At 38.8% G+C, this 23,035-nt stretch overlaps 1 protein-coding gene across 14 annotated transcripts in view; it reads right to left on the bottom strand.

The window, feature by feature from the left end:
• Positions 1 to 23,035, bottom strand: part of SLIT2 (slit guidance ligand 2) — a 345,645-nt gene that overhangs the window by 23,068 nt on the left and 299,542 nt on the right. For 9 of the 14 annotated variants that reach the window (XM_019654252.1, XM_019654237.1, XM_019654242.1 and 6 more), the window contains 3 exons: positions 22,218 to 22,357; positions 18,110 to 18,136; positions 4,676 to 4,769 (listed from right to left, as the gene is read on the bottom strand). In XM_019654252.1, coding sequence (XP_019509797.1) covers positions 4,676 to 4,769; positions 18,110 to 18,136; positions 22,218 to 22,357 — 261 coding nt within the window. The remainder of the gene's footprint in view (positions 1 to 4,675; positions 4,770 to 18,109; positions 18,137 to 22,217; positions 22,358 to 23,035) is intronic. The other 5 variants (XM_019654250.1, XM_019654249.1, XM_019654251.1 and 2 more) reach the window with 1 other exon arrangement.

Here is a 23,035-nt window from a genome sequence, read left to right as displayed (position 1 = left end):
ACTTATTTAGAACAGGCTCAGGGAGCCCCCAAATTGCCTAGAAAATAGTACTGGTCTGCCAAGCCTTCCATGGTTTCTCACTGTGATCCACCAGAAGAATGGTGGTTTTCTCTCCCTAATGAAAGCAAGCACCAGCAATCCACATAAGAACAGAATCATTGCACCAGGGTACCTCCCTCCCTCCCTCCCTCACTCCCTTCCTTCTATCTTTCTTGCTTTCCTACTTTCCTCCTCCCTTCCTCCATTCCTTTCTCCCTCCCTCTCTTTCTCCCTCCCGTTCTGCCTTCCCTACCTCCCTCCCTCCTTCCCTTCCCTTTCCTCTTTTCCTTTTCTTCCTTCCTTCTTCTCTCCCTCCCTTCTTTCCCCACTTTACTTGCCTATAGTGTCTTCTTATTTTCAGCTCTAATTCATTTCAGCGGCTGAGATGATACAAGTGCTATGTTGTTAAATTTACTAAGAATATTAAGCATATTTTTAAATAAATAACATTTTTAAAGTTTTCCAATAGAGAATGGATACACTGGAATAAAAATACTTTCATGGAAAACACTTTAACACTGGGTGCCCTAATTCATAATGAGTGCAGATTATCATTACGGTAGAACAGGGCTGACCTAATGGAGCGGGGTAGGGGAACTGATGCGGAATTCCTGGGGCCAGTCTCGTGGGTAGCTTTCCATCCTGTTCATTCTGGTGGTGATGAGGGGGGCAGACAGGGTGTCAGGTGCACTGAGCGGGAGAGAACCAGGGATTGCGATAGAGCTGACGTTCTCTGAGCACCGTCTCTGTGCCAGACCCTGTGCTAACCACTTGGCTATATGGATTCACTGAATCCTTCCTATAGCCCTATGGCATTGGTGGTACCACTACTCTCCTCTATACGTGAGGAAACTAAAGGACAGATTGTTTGAGGACATTGAACTTGTAAGTGTCACAGCCAGGAACTGAACTCAAACAATCTGATAAGACTGCCTGGGTTTCTAACCACTGCACTATGCTGTTAGAGAATTACTTCCTCAGGGCTCTCTTTAAAACCTGTCATTCTCTAGCGCTGACCATAGGAATCTCTAGCTATGACACCAAGGACCCAAGACTGTATAGTTGCGTGAGGAAAAGCAAGGACTGCGGTTTTCGAGCTATGCTGTGTGGAGCTATCGGGGACCATGGACGCCCTACAGGTATGGCCATGGGGGCTACTTTTGGAAGCTTCCCTCTGTCCTCCCTCTGCCCCACAACACTCTCCTGTTGTGATTTGTTAGTTTTACATATTGGCTTTCCAGGAGCATTTCTGTTTTGGGTTTAAGAAAGGGTTCGCTGACCTAAAAAAACAAACAAATAAACTGGGAAACTATGGTTTAGCTCTACAGAATTTAGACTAGAACTGAGTTTAGACAGAACTGGGTTGGTTTTCTGGCTTCATCCTTAAATGTATGTCATCTTGACTCAGTTACTTAATTTAAATGTTCACTTCCTTCTCTGTAACATATACAGAGTAAAATGATTGCCATCTCTTAGGTTTGTTAAAAGACAAAAGAAAACATTATCTGTAAAATAATTAGCATAGTGTTTGATAATATAATGCATGCTCAATAAATGGTAGGTATTTTAAAAATAATTCTATTAAGTCTTTATAATCCTATAATAGTTTTTATGGTTTAGTCTGTAGTAATTATCCACTTTTCTATTTCAAAGCCATTAGGGTTTAATGGAATGAGGATAATTAAAAATACCCCCATGCATGTGGACATGACTGAATGCCAGGGGTTTTGTCTGAAAATGCAACATCGGGATTTAAGAGTTGCTGCAGAGCTGATGAATTAAAATCAGGGTGGTAGCACACAGGCTTTCAGCTCTGCGAGCATGAATTAAGGAAGAAAATGAGCTCACTGCATAAGCACGCTTGCCCTAGAGCCAGTGGTTTTAAAGCTAAATCATAACAGAGCAAAGTAAACAAGTCTGAAGCGAAATGGATCCTAAGTGGCCACAGACTCTCGCAAATAGATGGGCGAGCACCAGGAAGGGACCTTCCGCGGGTGTTAACGCGAGCAGGGCTGCTCAAGTGCCAGGCATTAAAAGAAAGAAGAAAGGCTTTGAAATGCTCTGAATTATTTATCTGAGACAAGAAATCAAAGTAAAAGATAAGAGAGTGATATATTCACCACAGTGGCTGTCTTAAGAGCTATTTTATATTCTCTTCTCTACAAATAACCATTTTTCAAGCCCATGAGAACTTGGGAGTCACGTTATGACCAACATTTTTTTTGCCTTCTTTTGCTCTTCAGGCCTCGTTTTAAAACAGGCAGAAACTATTTAATTAAGAATTCAGTCAAGTTTGTGTTATCAATAAAACCTATCATATTCCCTCAACTCCACTGTCTGACAAGCAGCGAGGAAGAAAGGAAAGCCCATAAAATATACCGTTTAGAAGCCCAAAAGCTGACTAAGTAAGATGCATGCTTGAAAATACTGCTTATGGCATATCGTGGGCTAAAAATATCTTCAAGCAATTTAGGTGATTTATGAGGTATAGAATAAAGCGAGAGAAGGAAAACCAGCTCTCTTGGCTTAGTAATAAGAAAATGAAGTTAAAGTAACAGCACGACGTGTCCAAACAACATTTGTCAGTAGGAATTTTTCTTTAACAGCTTCGTATAGTTTTGGCTTTTAGGTCCATTTTCTTTTTGCAACTCCCTTGCCCACACTGTGCAATTATTTATAATATGGGAGCAACACCATATACAATGATTTAACCTGTCTTCTGTGAAGTTGCATACATGCTGTAAAACAAGCTTACAAATTACTGCTGAAAACAATGGCTTCCCAAATCAGCTACCCCATAATCCAGTATGATGCGCTTTTAAGAGTACGCAAGCTAAAGGATAGTAATAGAAAATAGTGAACTAGGTATTCATCGTTTTGAACGCGAGCTCCCTCATTTGTTAATGATTTCCATTAAGTCTTACTAATGTTTTATCTTATAATTACAACACACAGTCTCCTGTGAAACTGGGGTAGCAGATAAGCAGTTACGGAAAAACACCTTCTTTACTGACTAATTCATCTGAGAAATGATAACATGTGTTATGCAAGTGATAGACTTTCAATTTGCCAAATTCAATTGTGGGCAGAGCAAAGACATTAGGAGTTCAAGTAATTTATGTACACTATTTAGAGGAACGAAATGCGATACAGAATTTTGCATAAGATTTCAATAAGACTTGTGGTTTTTGCATAGGGCTTGACACCAAAATATAATGAAAAGTACAATCAAAGATACTATTTTCTTTTCAATAAGGCATCAAATGAAATCGGCAGGTGCTGCCACTGTATCTGTATATTCCAAAACAATGAACTGTAAACCAAGTGGCATCAAAAATATTCTCTAAATAAAACCTGAGAATAAATATTTTATTCAGATTGATCTTTAAGGAAGTGGAGGTGTGTTAATATTGACCCCACCTTCCATCCAATTTAGAATGTCTGATGATCTGTTGACAAGTTTCGATATGTTCGAGTCCCAGCTCAAATCCCATCTCTTCTTCTAAAACTGTTCTTGACCTCAGTAATTCTCAATTCTCTGAATCCTATGTCAATTAAGACTGAGTCATTTCACTGAGAAGAGAAAGTATGTGAAAGTGAGTAGCTATAAAGCACGATAAAATCATAAGATGATAGTATTGCCACGGACCCATGGCAGGTGCTGAATAAATATGTAAAGGGACAAATAATATTTGTTTATTATCTCCTGAACCGACTGTGTAATTCCTGAGAACCCAGCTTACCTTCCATAATAAATCAACTGTAATATTCAAAAACTATGAAACTTCTTACAGGGAACCTGTGCTAGAAAAATCACCCTGCTGGGAACTGCCAATGAATAACCTGGAGATATTTGGACAGCCACTGACCTCTCTGGGCCATGGTTTTCTCCTGTTTAAAAGGAAGAATTTGGAGAAGAGGATCTCTAAACCACTGCTATCTCTATGAAGAGAAGTTGCTAGTAATAGACCCTCACAATATTTCAGGGTTGTGGCCAAGGAGTAATGTAACTTGATATAAAACATATTTCAGGAAGATTGCTGAGGAGGCCCTAACAAACGATTTTGAAGTTCTGAGTTCACTTGAGGGAGCCCTCTATGTAGAGTGACAGAGTGCTTCAGCAGCCCACACAAGACGTGCAAGTGAAGGGAATTTATAATTACACAGGTAGCAGGCACAAACTTGGACAGTCCTGGGGGCCCCCTGGGACATATGGTCACTCTATCTTCCTCACCTTGGATAGTTAAAAGCATTGCTGCAGATCAACACATTTGCAGTTAAATTAAATTAAATTACTGATTTTACCATAGACTTACATTCAGATAATAGAACACCCAGCAGGTATTACAAATGTATTTGGCCTTCAAATCAATTGAGGTAAATACAGTCAAAGTCTACTTTACTTCATACATGACTTCCCAGGAAGGGTCTTGGTAACACAAAAGGAAACGCTCTTTTATGTGTTTTAGTGTACTAAAAAAAAAAAAATGCCCATGGTGTCGATGAACATTTACACAAATGCCACTGACACTAGAGCGTCTGTGCCTTTAATCGTGAGCAAAGGCGTGAAGCCTGGTCCTGAAAGGAGGATGGAGGAGAGAGGCCCGTGAGAGCTCCGAGGCGGCCTCTGACTTACTTGAATCCCTTGGGCGTCAGGATGCACTTGGAGTCGTGCTGGCAGGGGTTCAGGTCTTGGGCACAGAAGTCCAGCTTTTCCTCGCACAGCTCACCTGTTAACATGGAGAACAGTGTGACTCACAGGAAAAGGGTGACTGATTCCAGCCAGCAGGCTGTGTCGTGGGCCTTACAGGTGAACCCAGCTTGTGATTGGGGGGGGGGGGAAAGCAAGACATGGAAACAGGCGGTCGGAAATTCTGGTTGTGCTGCTAAACAGTCTTAAGGTTTGGGACAAGTATTGTGATTTGACTACCATGAGCCCTTTTAGAATATGCTGTTGGAATTAGGAAAAGGCAATCTGAATGCTTTCCATTTCTATTTTAATGTTTGCTTTCTTTTAGACTCTTTTAGTGAGGTATAGCATACACCCACAGGATAAAGGAATAGCTAAGGAAATATTCACAAACTGAACCCACTCGTGTAGCCAGAAACACACCATTTCCCAGCAGCCCAGAAGCCTGACCCCAAGGGTAAGTAACCACTATCTTGGCAGGACAGATTAGCTGTGCCTGTTTTTGAGCTTAACATAAGTAGAATTATTCGGTATGTACCCTTTTATGTCTGGCTTCTTTTGTTTTATGTTTGAAAAAATAATCCTCAAACCTTCATAGTCTCCAAGGTCTTATAAGTCTAGAAGAAAATATTTTTCCCTCTTGTGACATTGCAACAGCTTAAGAGGATACTCCTTAGCTATATTCACGAAGACAGACAGAAAAAAGCAAAAGGGGAATCAATCTAGACAAAATACACTTTTTCCTGAGTATCAGCTAGCTCATAAAGAATAATTATTATCAATAAATGAGAGCTGCAAGCATAACCATGCAGTTTCTAGACACACTGTGTTGAATTGCACATCTGACTGTCTCTTAGGACATTTCTTCAGGTATAAATAACACGGGTATAGCTCATCTTCAGATATATCAGGCCAAATACTATTGTCTGTGAGAAAATTTCTCCAACCATTGTGTGAGATATTAAGGGGACTGAAAAAATATAAAATAAAAAGTTGTTTTCTATCTTACTTCTAAACTACTTTTGAATTGTTTTAGTGACACATCTATAGGCTGTTGTTCATTTCCAAGGAACTATTGCATTAGAACTTTTATTTGCTCTTTATATATTAATCAAAGTGTGTGGATTTAAACAACATTGGTCAAAAAATCAGAAGTCTGCAGCACATCCCTTGGTTACAAGCCTGTCCTTTTAGGAATGCTTTGCTAATTGGTAGAAATAGTTGCTTAACAACTGAATGTGGCATATTATTTACACTTCCAGGATCTTTTTCTATGATGCACATGCATAAATGTACTCATCTAAGTATTACATCAATTTGGAGTATGATAAGCTTGGTTTCCTTTTCTGTGTCCTAAAGTGAACTAATTGCACTGAAAGTCTCACATATTTCTTCTACAAGAAGGCTTTCTCTGTCTGTACCTCTGTGATACAAAAAGTTTTTAACATATACATAATGAGCTATTTTTAAGCCATGTTTATTTAAAGCTTTTCACTTTCTATTAGTATGACTTTAAGTAATATACCATGATGGGGTTTATTCATTATAATTTATCAGCCTACCATGATGAAATACCACTTTCAGTTTTCTAATCAAATCTATTTGGTTGGATCCAGGCTGCTGACAGTAGACTATATCCAAGGCAGTTCATTAAAAAATGATGACAGAGAAGGGCCATTTAAGATATATAATAAATGTCATGCTATGTATTTTCACTTTATACTCAAATAAGAAATTGTTTTAAAAATGATAAAGGCAGACTTGTTTTATTTCTTATTCCCTTTGATCTGATCCAATCCAATCCAGTTGAGCTAATCTAAAGAGTAGTGCATGAAGATTTACTCCATGATCCTCTGTGCTAGATGCTAGGGCTACAAGGATGGATGTCACAGACTCTGGCCTCCATCAGCTCCCAATGTACCAGGAGAGAAAGTCTGAGCTGGAGACAGGACATAGAGAGAGAACTTCAGCTCTTTATTGTCTACTGAGTATGTCTCTATAAATTTGATGTGGAAAGAAGTGAGAAAGGGGAGGGTTCTAAGAAACTACTGGCTAAACAGATGGCCAAATCTGTAATCCCAGCTTTAAGACTAAGCATGCCAACTTGAAAAGCTACGTCAATGTCAAGGATTTCCTACTTTATAAGGCATCTAGCTTATTAGAATAGCATGGTGGCAATATTAATCATTGCTGAAGTTGTGCATGATTAGTTCTTTGGGACCATTACGTAGCTATACATTTCACTCTGGTAAGACTGGTTGATTACTTCAAAAAGGACTTGTCTACCTTTAAACATCACTGAGTATAATACTAACAATATGACAGAAGCATTCTCTGCATCCCACTGAGAGCTGTATGCTGGAATGTATGCTTTTATGTCTTTCTAGAATAGGGTGTGGAGACATACTAAAATAGAACTTATTGAAAGAAAGACTCATGCTTTTTAAGGCAAAACTCTCTTTTCTTGACCTATATTCAACTTGGATTTCATTTTAGCCTTTGACATTTTTCGGTTTAAATTTACTTAATAATTAGTCACTCATCATGAATAATAAAGAGCTATGCTCTTTCCTTTAAACATTACTTTAAACTTTCCCTCACCAAATATTAAAATAAATGTTTTCACTGGATCATTTCTGTAATTTGTTCTAATTATATTGGATTCTACTGCATTTGGGGAAAGGCAGCCCTTAAGGTTCAAACAGTGCCCCGCATAGTCAGTGGTGGAAACTGGGAGATCAGTCTAAGATGGGAAACCTGGCAAACCTTAAAAGACAATGCAGGACTTGATATGCGCTTCTCAACCAGTAAAGGAAAATTGGACATTTGAAAGCTTCATAAGTCTTCCAGGAACCATGGAAATAAAATACACTAACAGTAGTGCACTGATACGTTTTTAGTCACTATTGAAAACTTTCTTCCAAAGCTCATAGTGTTGAGAGGACGTTATTATGCAATTTTTCTTTTCTTCTTCTTCTATTTTTTTAATCTTTTTCTTTTTTTAATATATGTGTAGTCAGAGTAGGTCTTGAGTTAGTGGGAAAATCAGGGGGAAAAGTAGAAGATAAGGCATCTGAAGTGCTTTTTTTAACGGTCCAGGGACTGCCTGAAATAGTATCATCGTGGCTGCCTCCCTTCCTGAGATGATGAAGCATGAGGTGAGAGAAAGAAGGTGCGAATGTTCTTTTCATGCTACACATAATTAATGTTGTAATCTATTATCCTATGAGCAGGTCTATGTATTTTTTTAAGTGAGTTTTTTTTTCAGTTACAGTTGGCATACAATATTATATTAGTTTCAGGTGTACAATATAGTGGTTAGACATTCGTATAACTTGCAAGGTGATCACCCTGATAAATCTAGCACCCATCTGACACCATAGTTATTACACTATTATTGACTGTATAGTCCTTATGCTTTACTTTATATCCCTGTGACTATTTTGTAACTACCAATTTACACTTTTTAACTCCTTCCCCTTTTTCATTCAACCCCCCCAAACCCCGCTTTCATCTGGGAACCCTCAAAATGTTTTTTGTATTTATGAGTTTGTTTCTGTTTTGTTTATTTATTTATCTTGTTCTTTAGATTCCACAAATAAGTGAAATCATATGGCATTTGTCTTTCTCTGTCTGACTCACTCCACTCAGCACAATACCCTTTAGGTCCATCCATGTTACAGCAAATGGCAAGGTTTCATTCTTTTTTATGGCTGAGTAATATTCCATTGTACATATGTACCACCTCTTCTTTATCCAGCCATCCTTTGATGGTCACCCAGGTTGCCTCCATATTTTGGCTACTGTAAATAATGCTCAAATGAACGTATAGGTTTTTCTATTTTTAACATGGCATAAGGAAAGATGTTAGCCCACTTTACCACTGGAGTGGTAAAGGGTAATGAGTTTGAATACAGGTTAAATTTCAGTGCCCATGAACTCCTCAAAAGATAGGGGTTTAGACAAACCAATCCACTCCAAAGAATCCCAGGAAATCCTATTTATTTGCTTTCAGCCCTGGACCCTTAAAAGTCCCCAATGACAAAGCAATAGCTTGGCACATAACGATTGCCTGGCATTTGTGATTTCACATTTGATCAGATGAGTGAATTAATTGTCCTTATGCTTCTAGTTTTCAGCTTTTTTATTGATGAAAAACTAAAAAGGTGTATGTGTGTGTATGTATATGTGTCAGCAGTCGGTGTTTTCTAGAAGAAATAATGGCCAACGAGGGAGCCTATGGTTACCTCTTCAGAATTAACAGACATTAGTGAACGATGTACTCTAACTTGGGAAGAAAAAGCACCACATGTCCTAACTGGAGATGGCTTCTCAATAAGAAAGTGGAATCTACTTCTTGGATCACTTCTTCCTGATTGCATCTGTCAGGTAAGCATGGCACAGTGAGGGAGTTGAGATGGCCAAGTTCTACAGTGACCCTAGTATGAGCTGTGAATGGGGGCCAAGGCAAGAGTGATGCCCACTTCCCTAAAAGGGGTGAGTCTGCAAAGCCCACTCTTGAGGAAAAGATACAACTCGTTATTTATTGGACATCTGAAAACATGGTTTGTCTGAAGACTTCTCTGTAGTAGTAATGTGACCATACATTCTGGTCCACTCAGGACAGCCCTGGTTGACACCTGTTGTCCCAATGTAATTATCAACAGTGTCCCCATGCACTCACACAGATGCCCTGATTTGGATGATAACTTTTACGGCCATCTTGTAGGTGGAGCAGTAAAAGCTGAACCATCAGAGTTAAATGCTCTGTTTGGAGTGAAGAGTGGATGAACACAAAGGGAGAAATCCTAGGGAGAAACGACTCATTGGGTGAGGTGACATCTGAGTTGCAGAGTTTGGAATGGACTTCTGCAACTTATTAAAACATATAAAACAGTGGACTGGCTGCAAAGAAGTGAACTATGTTATTGTTCTGGGCCCCAGTTCCTCATCGGTAAAGAACGGAAGTTATGCAAGGTCAATTGTGGCTCTAAAGAGTCTTTTAAAAATGCTTACAAAGAGACAGATAATGCAGATAGCAACTTAGCAGTGGGAGCATCATGCACAGCTGTACAGGACATCACTGCACTCAGTAGTCAAAACAAAGTGTCAGCACATGCCCAGGTCACCTAAGGTATCAATATTGTGAATATTATTGCAACGAGGCAGAAATCTCAATGCCCTTGGTGGTTCTTATGGGGAATAGTACCTGGAGTTGGCCTGGCCTCCTGCCTCATTTTAGATCCATGAACCCAACTGATTTTAATGGTCCTTCCTTTGAAAACACAAGGAGCCTTTCTTTTTATCTTCATTTGTAGTTCTGGTATCTTAAGTTATCTTTTTGTTAAGTTATTACCACACTTTAACTGCAATAGTTCTAGAGCTGTTCTACAGGCTTTTTCCATGATATCCAAGGAGTGATCTGCACATGACTTTTTCTAATGACTCTGATAGCAAATCAGATTTTTAACATCACCATATATGTTTAGTGCCAACAATGTATGAGGACCTATATTAATGGTAGGAATATAGTAATGGTGAACCAAAACAACAAAAAAAGGATATTCCCATTCTCATGGAGCTTATACATGAGAGGAGGGGGAGAACGATATTAATCCAACCATTTCACACATAACCATAAAATTGCTTGAGTGATGAATGCCGAGCAGAAAAATGTCACAGTGCTCTAGAAGAGGGTCTGCCTGTGAGAGAGGATATTCTGAGAAGTCAGACTTGCATGTGACGGTGAGGGGGACTGTAGAGTACTGGCCGAGGCTCCACGCAGGAGGTGGCATGGAGGGTATAAGGTCTGAGTGAGCGGGAGTGAGCCCAGGAAAGCATGGTGTCAGAGGAAGCCACGGAAGTGGGCAGGGGCCAAGTGGTAGAACATCTTTACTGTATGAGCAATGGGTACCACTGAAGGGTTTTAAGCAGGAGGACGGCCAGGTGACATTTACACTTTGAAAGGAACTTTCCAGCTCCAGGAAAGGCAGATACAAATGAACTGGAGAGGTGAATGAGCTTGCACTCAGACTCACGTGGCATTACAGGAGATATGGATGGTGTTGAGAGACGTTTAGGGAGCAAAATATAATAGATGGAATTGTGGGATGGCTTGGATGATGGCTGTTGAGAGAGGGTGCTGTCTGGGACTTCTAGGTTTCTGGAGTTTATATTCGGAAGTCCCTTTTAGCGCCAGACAGAACACTGAAGGAAGGACAGGTGTCTGGTGCAAAGATCAAAAGTTTTAAATACAGTGATGAAGTGTAATAATTTGAACTGTGTCCTCCCGAAAAAAAAGATATGTTGGGGTTTTCCAGTAATCAGAATTTTAAAAGATATTTAAAGATACCTCTTTTAGAGGTAATCAAGTTAACATGAAATCATTAGGCTTGGTGGGCCCTAATCCACTATGGCTGCTGTTCTTATAGAAAGGGAAGCTTGGCATAGAGGGAAGAGGATATGAAGAGACACGGGACCAAGGTGACCATCGACAGGCCAAGCAGAGAACCTGCATCAGAGCCTTCCCTCACAGTCCTCAGAGGAACTGACTCTGCTGACACCTTAACTTCAGACTCTAGCCTCCAGACTGAGACAATGCATTTCCGCTGTTTCAGCCACACAAAGTCTGTGGCACTTTGTTACAGTAGCACTAGCAAACCAATACAGGTGGGTGAATTCTAAATTATTGGAGGTTTAGGTTAGAGAATAAAACTTTTAACTTATGCCACTATTTCTTTTCTTTCTTTCTTTTTTTTTATGTCTCTATCATTTTTTTTTCCATTCATTCCATGTGGCTGTCCACTCCTGTGCCTGAGCTTTCTACGCTCTGAGCTTCTCTAACAGTCTGTAATAAGCGAAGCACAAGAAAAGGGAGTAGCCGGTGACCATGGCCTCAGAGATTCCAAAGAGTCAAGAACTGAACAGAGCACAGCACAGTAGTCTAGCTTTATGTTTGCTGCTGGCACCAGGAGCCTTTCTGCAAAGCACTGTGAGTCTTGGTTGGCTCTCTATTTAAGGGGAGCTGGTGTTAACAGGGTTTGCAGGGTGGACTATCCAAACAGTATTGAACACTCCCCTTCCATTAGGATATTAAGGTGACAAAGGCAAGAGAACCACAAACTGCTATGTCTTAGAGAGGAGGAGAAAAGTGAGTCCAATGCCTTGTTCCATCAACTTCGCTATAAATTTCTAGATTGGCTTGAACTGTGAATAACAGCTGGATTTAATAATAACTACTTACGTCTACAGTATCTTGAGTTATAAAAATAATAATCTTGAAAGTGTTTTATTCACGTAAATTATGTCAAAGACATCAAAACTCAGAAGTGAAGGATATTGAATCTTGTCACAAATATGATTTACATGTCCCCCTCCACCAAAATACACAAATTTCTTAAGCAAGGTTGTTCTTTAAAAATGCTGATTTAACTCATGGCATTGTTGAAAATTCTTAACTATTTCTTAACTTTGGCAAACTGATGCATAATGAACATATTATATAGCCCACAGGAACTGACATGAACTTCTTCCAAAAAGTAGTAACAATGTAAAAGGAAATTAGTCACTTATAATATTATAGGATCCATTTATACGTACTCTGAAATGAGAATTTTTATTTGACCAAAATAAAGAGGTGCTTCAGTTGATTTTCATAATACAATGTTGGGAGGAAATATTTTGTGCTCAACCCAGCAAACGATTGAAAGGTAAATATGGCAAATGTCCTTACCCTGGAGGTTACAATCTGGAAAATTTAGAGAACTAAGATAGATGCCTAATTTTGAAGTACCCCTTAAGTTTCATTTAGTGACAACTATGGGCAGCCTTCTGGCCCAGAGACTGGCTGAATGACTTATTATTGCTTTAATTTATTATTGAAAATTAAACTACACAGTTTCCCAATTCATTATTACCCCAAAGGGATTTGTTCTCTTTGTAAGCTGTGCTAGACAGAGAGAGGCAATTTTTGAAGTTATTGGATGGACAATTAACTGCTTTTTATCTACCAAGAAATTTGGGGCATAGCAATCTCGCCAAAGCCTGCATAGCAGAAAAGAGGTTGGTCATTTTGTCCATGGATTAGGATTTCTGGAATTTTCTAATTCAAATCCCTCTGTTTAAAGTATTCATTTGTTTTACACTAATGGAGAAATGGGAAAGGATAGATTTGAATTAGTAAGTATCTCATTTCAATCTTTCCAAAAGTTAGCCCTTTAAATTCAGCTTGGGCATGTTTAGCTACAACACAATTTTAGATATGGGTACATGAAATAGCTGGAACATGTAACTGTTGTTACTTTCTGCTAATGTGGCCAGATTAATTTCTTTTTTCTTTGAGCCCATTCTGGGCTCTTGGGTGTCTGAAGTAGGTAGTGAGGGTTCTGTGGATGTCACTGCAGCCTGTTCTTGTTCCTATTCATAAATTCTACCAAACTAGTTGCTTTTTTTTTAATACAAAAGGATCATTGATATTGATGATAACAGAGAGGGAACTTATTACAGCAATCAGAATAACTGGACCAGAATTCTTGTGTTAAACTTAATCTGTTATGACATTTTAAAATATACTTGTAATAAGGGAGGAAGTCTGGTTGAATTCCTGACAGAATCCCCAGGACACAGATTTTTGGAGGGTCAAACGCATCAACTCTTCAAATATTTGCATTTTTGAGCTCTTACTTGGCTCAAGGAAACCCTGAATAAATGGTACTAGTTTTATTCTTCTTGAATTGGCACAGCAAGCAAAGGTAACAAAAAGCAACCTGTTGGATCCAAAGAAATGAGATTTAATTTCTTAGCAGCTCATTACTTGAGGGCAGGGGATAGATGTCTTTATTTATGTGTGTGGACCTCTTCATTCTCATGGCATTAACTAGCAAATTATCTGGCACAAGCTAGATATATTTGATGGCTGTTGAAAAATGTTAAAGATAACATTTGATTGCTTCTCTAAGAAAACCATGTTTTACATGATAATGAAGGGTACCCGGATGGCAGAAGGCATGATGTAGGGAAGCAGAGAGAATATGAAGAAAGCTGGTAGCGGACTTGTGTTCAGCCATTCCAGCCTGGGGTCCACCCGTGCAGGCTGCACTAGATAGGTAGCCTGTAAACTCAGATATTCCTACCATCTTACCTGCCAAATAATGACAATCCCACCTGGAAACGAAGAGGATGAACCCGGAAATCAAGGAAGTGTGAGAGTAAGCACTTAAGCGGCGTGTTTGAGAAAGGTTAAGATAAATAGACCTTAATGACTGTCATTACCAAATCTGAAATATCCCACCGAATTCTTACGAAAAAAAAAATTGTAGGTTTCCCATTTGTTCTTTATTCGTGTAAAGGAAAACATTTTCTCTCCTCTCACAGGCTGTGCAATGTAGGAGGGAGATAGATAAATAGTAGAGGGTGGACACACCTGATGGGATCGTGGGAGTCATCCCAGGACAGGTTCATTGAATTGGACTGGAAAGCAAAGTATTTGTTTCTCCTCTTTTGCTGAGCCAGGCCAGAACTATTTGTTACATACTTTGCTCAGGGTTTGAATCCCAAACACCAGAGCACATTAACGCGGGCAGAGGCCCCGTCTCTAATCTGAATATTCAGGATCCTTACCCCTCATGATGGTAACAGCGGGCTATTTTTCCATCAGAAAGGAAAGGATTGCTTATGAACCATGTGCATCTATTTCTCATTTTCTAAAAAGAGCCAAATCTTTCTGAAGATGATTCCTTTTAAAATTCTGAGGCTTGCTTCTTTGTGTTTACTCTCCTGAAATTTGTTCTATCCATTAGAAATGATTAACTGACCTTCCGAATCTGATCAATAAGCAATCCAGATCACACCCACATCTCTAAACTTAATTAAATCCGGTTATGATTCTAGAAATACAGGGAACGGATCTTGAGGGGCCGTGAATTCCTGGAGATACGTTAGCCACTGATAAAAGTCCTCTTGGTGCCAAAAGTGTGCAAAACAGGACACGTGCACACAGGGGGGGTGGCCACAGAATAGCCTCATGACATAAAGTTAATCATAGTTCAACACAGGAAGGCTCAAAAAAACATGCTATCGATGTGGATATTAAGATGTTTCTGGAAGGAAAATCACTTTATGTTCTCACTTTTGTCCTCGAGGATATAACATGGATGGCTCCACAATGCCTGTTTGCCAGCCAGTTTGATTAGTCTCCATACTCAGAAAAGAGTGTTTCTCTTTACAAGCTGGTAAAGCAACTATATTATGCTGTTCACTTTCTTGGGACATGAGGAACGATGGCTTTGTACTGGCGGTCTAACTGACCTAGTCTGAACCTGCAGTGAAGAACTGAAGCCAAAGACCAGGGTAGACCAGGGTAATGTTTTATGCATTTTTGCATCCCTTTCCATGCTTACCACAGTGTCCTGCAGAAGGTATTTTGTCAGTAAATATCTTTTGAATTTTAAAATGGAAAATCTTACCACCCCCAAAAATAAACAAAAAAAGGAGGTGTTTTTTAGTATTTCTTCATCAGAGCTAAATCATGGAGCCAATTCCAACAGCTACTGAAACTGCAGAAATATTTAAACTCTTTTTTAAAATAAATAAATCCGAATTCGAATGAATAAGTCTTGGTGAAGCTAAACTGTTGTTCTGGGCTCAATGGGCCCTGCCTATTCACGTAAGAGCAAAAAGAATCTTTAAAACATTTTTTTCTGAGGTTCAAAGGCCTTTGAGAAAGCTTTGAGAGGTTGCAAGATGAGTGTAAACCACACAGTGTCATTTGGCTGCCAAAGTATTCTCTTTAGTTAGAACAGACTGCAGATATGGCTGCAACGATATTGGCTTGATAAAAAGACCTTACACATATCGAGGCAGAATTAATAACAGAAGGCGTCTGTTATTACAGTATCATAAAAAGCCAAAACTATACACAAAACCTAAAAAATACAGCCAAACCCTAAAGCTCTTCAGCATTTCATATTTCCTTACACTTCAGAATAGAATAAGGGGACAAAGGGAATCAAAGACTTATCCCGAAATAAAGCCTTTGAAGTGAGTATAAAAAATAACAAAATAATAATTTTTTAAAAAGGTAGCACTGAAATATATGGGAAGAGAAACTTCCTTCACACACACAATTTCCTTTAGGTGGGATATTCTCTATCAAAACTCCCATAAGACTGCTTATGCCATCAGGAGTGGCATCAAATCATCTAAACCATGTCACTGTGGTGATGAAGTCTGGAATTAAATGGTGCAAAACTTACACCTGTCAGACAGGGAAGCCCCTGATATTACCGGGGTACAGACATACACTATTTTAAAGTGTTTTCCTATACGTTCTTTCATTTTATTCTGAAACACCTCTGTGAGGTGGGGCAGATGTAACAGAAGAAAAAAAAAAAACAACAAGACTGAGAGGGGTCTCAGAGTTGAAAAAATATTAGCATCAGGAGGAGAAACCTGAATTTTTCCCATTAGTGACACAAATTCATCAGTATCCCACCTGCCTTAAGTGGTGGACAGCAGCCTAGTCATCAGGGGAATTAATTAATTGCACAGGCATGGATAAGGTGCTTTCTTGTTTTTACATGTAGATAAAATAGACTCCTTGTCTGCACCTGAATTTTGTGGCTGCAGCTTTACTGCTTTCAAATGTACACTGTGTGTGAGAAGCTGAAGAGACAGCAGAAGACAAGCTTACTGTGCATAAATGAGCCACTGTGGGATGTGAAAAGAGTCCAAGGCTGGAAGATGGCAGCAGATAACAAGGGATGTTGGTTCTAGCGGCAGGCTCCCAAATTAAGAGTGCTTCAGCCTTGGGGTCCGGCAGACACTGGTTGGCATCTGGGCCCCCAGGTCTATATCGTTGGGTAGGTGCGTTCTCACTGTTTTGTACCAGTTATTGCTCAAATCCTTATTGTTCATATCTCCAAGGTTCTTTTAAATGAACAATATGGCAGCTACTTATGAAGCTTCTTTTTATTTAAGAAAATTACCCTCAGTGTTCTAAAGAAATTGAAATTTCATTTCTAGTTAAGTTTTGGATTTGAAAAAAAGAATGATTTGACTGCTTTGAAAGGCAAATTCAGTCAGCAGCGGATTCTTGGAAATAAAAGACCTCTTTTATAAACATAAGCATGAAATGTAGTCAACACATGAAACCACATGGTGGCTTAAAACACGATCACACTGCCAAGTTTGCTCCTGAGAGTCCATAGAGCTATTTCAGGGCATATTCCTGTGACAGAGTAATTGCTATTGTGTTTCTGAGATAGACGCAGGTCTTAGGCATCCCTGCCCAGACCACCAATCGCTTTAGTGCTCATAAAAAGAAGGGATGACATTTGACCAACAATGGTATTGGAGGCATGAATCCACAGAGAACTGTGCGGGCTATATTTTTACATTCTGAAATATGAAGACATTTTTTCATGTTTCCCCACTTAACTCTGCACAGACTAAGGGACCCGACACAGTAAATCACCTGAACAATGTGACAGAAAGAAGTAAGTCCTTAGCAAGAGGAGACGCAGAGTGCCACCATGTAACGCATTCCACGTCAACCCTGTAATGGTGCTGCCAGAGCTTCATATGCGACTGGAACCATCACAACAAGCATACACTTGCTTCTTTTAGCGTTCTGGGCCTGTGCTTGACACTTGAAGACTTTTAGTCGGCGGGTTGAGTAAAAATCCAGTGTTATTAGTCATAATTATGAACCTTTAAGATGAAATTGCACAGATTTCCACGATGATTCCACAGGCATGCCTCCCGCCCTCGTCACTTGTAGGGCTTCCTTTCCTGGGCTCTGATGTATTTGGGGAGCCCCGCAGGTCATATGGATGTTAATGATTAGATACGGGCTCTTCTTGTGCTTAGTACTCATGAGGTCTGATGTTATGAATTTGACAATGTCATTTTATAAATCAACCTCTTAGGCTTTATATACAATAGTTATTGTATAAGATGTTTTAATAAACGTCTATCCCTTTCAATATTTTTCATGTTTCACATTACTAAAGATAGTAAAGTCATTGGAAAATCCCCACTATTGAAACATTTTTCATGGTATCTTTAAAAATGTAAAAGCATACAGCAAGCAGAAAGTAGAAAGTATTACTCTTTCTTTGTGGCCACCCCTTCTTCCCACTCGGAGGGTTTCTTTTGTAGCCTTCTAGAAATTAGTAAAGTGCATTTCAGATGCCCTTTTTACAGTGTTTGGCACAGCTCTCCGTCTATCAAGGATCTGAACCACTGACTCAACATATTGATCCCAGATTTCAGGCTTTGTCAACATTCCTTACCCCACGTACACATAATGAAATCTATGTAGCTTTAAAAGAAAGAGGGAAACAAAAATGAAAATCATAATAGACTTAAAAGGCAACTGACCTTTTTCCACCTCATTCAGATTAGCAGCTGGCAGCGACAAAGACAGAAGAGACAAAAGACTTTTTACATTGCGATACAATAGCAGAGCACGTGAAGCTAGCGTGCAGCATTTAACAGAGAAGCCGAGGGGGAGAGAGCACAGGGAAAGAAGCAAGGCTTAGATTTCTTACCTACAGCCGGCCAAACGCACAAACATAGAGGGAGTGGGGCCACAGGGAGACGCCATCACAGGGAGCTAGAGAGCTGCGTCTACACCAGGTGACTGAACCAGCGGCCTTACTTTGTAAGACGTGCACTTAATAACGGTTTGTGTGTGGGCATTGGAGGTTTGGAGAACAAAGATAATGGTGCAACATGGAAAAATTTAAAGGGTCTGCATTTTGTCCACAAAGTATATTCTAAGCCTTCGCATGCCCAGCTGGTATGGAAACTGTCAGTTTCTGAGTTTACGTCATCCCACTCAACAACACCATGTTTTACATCATGATCAGCTTCGTACCATCTTTGTATGCGGGCCCGTAAGGACAGGGTTAATTGAAAAACAGTCTGGACAGAGCAGGTCCAGCCTCCTGACTCTTAGGAAACACACAAAAACACATTTTTTCAATTCAACACCTAAGTTCATACCAGAGTTTAAGAAAAGGCATCAAGTTTTCAACAGGACAGGGGTGCCATGTTTCTAATTTTCATTTTTATAAGGCTTTGAGCTTATGTAAGTTGAGGAATTTCTTGAAAATTTACCTTCAAGAAATGCTTTGTTTTTAGAAAGGATATAATAATGATTAAAAAAAACAACAACTCTCAAGCTAAAATTAAACCCTAGAGTAAAATTTTAAATTATTGTTTAACAATTCCAAAGTCCTTATTGCTCAGTCCTTAGCGTAGTGATTTTAATTTAGAGTTACAGTGAATTTAGCTTTTCAAAAATTAACTTTGCCTGAAGAATATTAGCAATCAACCCTCATATATTATACAACTAGGACAGATAATGGATTGACTTAAGTGGAAGAGAACGGTTTTGATAACTAGGGTGGGGAATGTGGAGCAAGGGTCACATAACAGAAAAACAATATTGACCCTGACAATTTATGTTGTCCATCCTTGCAGCAGAAAAAAGCAGAGAGTTGTGTCCTCTAATAAATCAATAACCATTTACTGTGATGTGTTGGTCACAAGGGCTTAAACACATTTACTAAATTTCCCAATGGTGGCTCATTTTATTTTGAATATTTCTAGCCATGTTTTATAGTCTGCCCATCACATCATGGCTTCTCTGTCAGGTCGCTTTCAGGTCCCTGAACTGTCTCCATTTACAATAGTGTGTCCATGCTGACTCTTGCCATGGACGCCAAATGTAAAACCTTTCCCCGTAATCATTTACAAGCTTTTTCCATGAAGTTTTATTTGCTCCAACTAAAGAGTTCCTTTTCTCATTGTATGCCTTTGGGGTATAGAGTAAAAAAAATCTTCAAACAGAAAGCAACTTGTGACTTGAATGATTTTTAAACAATGACAACATTATTATATTCCCTGAGCATAGCAGGGTTTCTGTTCCCAGATCTCACGCTCATTAATCAGATTCCAAACTTAAATCTAAAACAATACAGCCACATTATAAGAAAATTCCTCCCTCACTGCAGACTTGGATGAAGCAGGATATAAAACTCTAGAGCCCAATTTATACTTTCTGATCATGAAAGGCCACTATGTGCCACTGATTTAAAAATCTGCAGATGGTTGTTTGATATTTTGTAAATGAGCTCACTTCACATGTGGACAAAACTACTACAGTTAATAGATGAGTTTCAAACGTGCCTCATTTAGACATTTGCGCCGATGACAAATCGGCAACCTCTTCATCGCCCACAAGACTCTGCTCAGTTATAGTGGTGATATCTTCATGTTTTGTATGCTATGACGTTTCTATTGAGTTCAGTATTTTTGTTTATACTTTGCCAAAATGAAGGCAAACTGATATCTGCAATGGCTATGCTTAAAAGGACTAAAAGAGTCTTAGTTCTTGTTGAGAACCAAATGGCTCTTGACAGATAGTCTTGGCAGGTTCCCACATGATAGCTTTTACAGATGTCACATTTTGGCTAAAAACTTTGCTAAGCTTTGTGTGTGTGTGTGTGTGTGTGTGTGTGTGTGTGTTTCTTTTTTTTTATGTTTCAAAGAAAGCGATCTGACTCTCAGGGAGATGGGGCTTTATATACTTCTCAGAGGGAGTTGCACTGAATTGAGTCACTAAGGTGGAGAAAACATGTGTTCAGGAGGGTCAGGTGTAGTAAGGGAGCTTGCACAATCAAAGGTGAGAAGGTAAGACAAAGACTCCAAAGAAATGGATGAAGCTTAGAGTACAGCAAATCTAAAGCCACAGCGGGAGGACCCATCCAAACCAAGTCAGAAGACTCTGCCCCCTTCTGTTAAATATCATAGAAAAGGCACGAAAGGGCCTGAACATGGCAGTGCTCTCATCTCGGGTGTCAACAGTCGGGGACAGAGGTGAATTCCTGGTTCCTGTTCTCAGGATCTCATTGGCTAGCCAAAGTGTGCTTGAAATCCTGGGGTCCAATTTGTCCTGGTCAGAGAAGATTGGTTTACAGAGCGAATTTAGCCATTTCTACAATGATTAGAACAAATGGTGGGAGAAAAGAACTATTCTATCCAGATACTTCTAGGTAACAGGCTCTAGTACTAACACTGGGCTTCGTGTACAAGTCCAAACCAGCCCATCCAATAAAACTCAGTTCTCAGGGTAGCTCCAAGGGCTTATTATCTCTGTGTGCTGGATACGCTTGCTAACCTTTATTAATGCAAAATGTCAAAGAAAACTCGGATTTTGCCCACCTAGGAGCCCAAGGGCTGTACATGTGTGTTGGTGGATAGGACATGTTCAGGTTTCTACTGGAAACTGAGTATATTACTTTATATGGCATCAGGTGCTTCACGGGTATAAAAAATCATACCAGGGAAAAGGCAGCTACTGAGGCACTAAAAAAGATCTGGGGTGTCAAAACAAAACCCAATTATCCTGTCTAGCATTTTCACATCAAGAAAGGTAATTAATCAAATGCATTGATTAATTTGGGTAGTCCATAAAAGCTTCCACTTTTAGGCGTTTTCCAACAGATCCCTGGGACAGTTAATCATACAGATGTGATTTCATCTTTCATGTTTAAAGATGTTAACGTCACTCATCTACGTAGTTATTTCACTCTCCGATACTCTTAACTATGGATTTAATTATATGGAAATAAATGTAATTAATGAAAAATACTCAGCAAAATGAAAACAGTAACCTTGAATAGTTTGAGAGATTCTACTTTCGCATTTTTTCTTACAGATAAAATTTAGAACATTCTCTTTTTCTCTATCAATATTAAAACTATGTGGTTTATTAAGAAAATGAGATTGTAGCTGTGAAGTTTCTTATTCATAGCTACAAAAATAAATCAAACACAGATATTCTGACATAGTAGGCAAGTCATAAACTTGATGTTGACTTTATAGCAAATTGGTTTATCCAGAAGAAATTAAGCAGGTTGGACAGTCTTATGAGATTAATCATCTGATGAGACAAAATGTCAAAAAAAAGGTGATGGTCTCATTAGATTATCTAAAGTGCTCAATATCTTTCTGTTTGTGTTTTATTTTGAAGGACATGAGTTACTAGAGGAAAACACTCATTAGTGAAGGAAGAAGTGTGGACACAAACAATCTCAAATGCTTACATATGTTTTGACTATATCAAGAAATGCTCCCATTTTTACATATACCAATATATTGGTGGGTTGGTTTGCAAGGGAGAAATGCTTTGTATGGAAATACCATTCAACTGTGAGACTGACAGCTTCACTGTGATAACTTCATTTTTGCTGAAGCATGATTTTTTGATACACGCTTATATTCTAACTGAGCTTGGTGGGTCTTTGACTTGGTTGGCTGAAATCATCTTGAACTCCGTCTGTTACTTACATTACATCTAATTTCCAAAACAACTACCAGTTATGGAATAATACAATAGTTTACTAAACATATGTGGTAGAGTTCCCATGATGCTTTTAGATACATAGATTGATAGCTAGGCATTTCCTATTCTTCTTACCTGTGTACTCAGGTGGACAAAGGCATGTGTAGTTATTAATCCCATCGACACACGTAGCATTATTTTCACAGTCATTATCTTCACAGTCATCAACATTGACTTCACAATTTTCTCCTTCAAATCCATCAGCACAAATACACCTGAACACCAAGAGGAACAAAAAAGGAAAAAAAAAAGATAAATTCCATGCATTTAAAAGAAAACACACATCGGCTAAATACTGAGGAAAAAACCAACAAAACTAACTAAATATACTCATCAATGACAGAACTTTTAGCTATATGAAATTGATTTTTAAAATGCTTTTAAATAACATGTTGTAAGCATCAATTTAACATAATATTGCCCAAATCAGAAACAATTTGAAAAAGAAATTTGTTGGATGCAAGATGGCAAATGGCCCTGTAAGTCAACAAATCCAATCTATCTGCAGGTCAAAAACACAAGCAAAGTTTCCTCTAAAACCCTTGATATCTTCATCTCAAGTTATGCTTTTGTAAAATAATTCATGCCTCTTTGCTCATAAGTGAGGAGGCATTGGTTCTAATTAAAAAAAAGAGAAAAAAGCAACAATACCTACTACCCTATGTGTAATGTTTATTATGTCTCAGAACAAAAAAAGAAATCTAAAAATAAAATTATAAAATGTGAATGTTCTCTTTAAGTCTCAACAAATGCAAATTTCCTCACTAGCATAAAACATTGTACATTTAATCATGATAGGTATCAGAATAATCTTTGGAAAGTCCTGATGAAAAAGAGACAACTTCATAACAGAATGCAGAAATGAAGCACGTTTATTATAAAAAGTGATATTT

The sequence above is a fragment of the Hipposideros armiger genome, unplaced genomic scaffold, assembly GCF_001890085.2.
Source record: "Hipposideros armiger isolate ML-2016 unplaced genomic scaffold, ASM189008v1 scaffold_217, whole genome shotgun sequence".
In the NCBI taxonomy this organism is placed as follows: Eukaryota; Metazoa; Chordata; class Mammalia; order Chiroptera; family Hipposideridae; genus Hipposideros; species Hipposideros armiger.
Note: the sequence above shows the minus strand (reverse complement) of the source record. Positions and strands in the feature narration are given on the sequence as shown.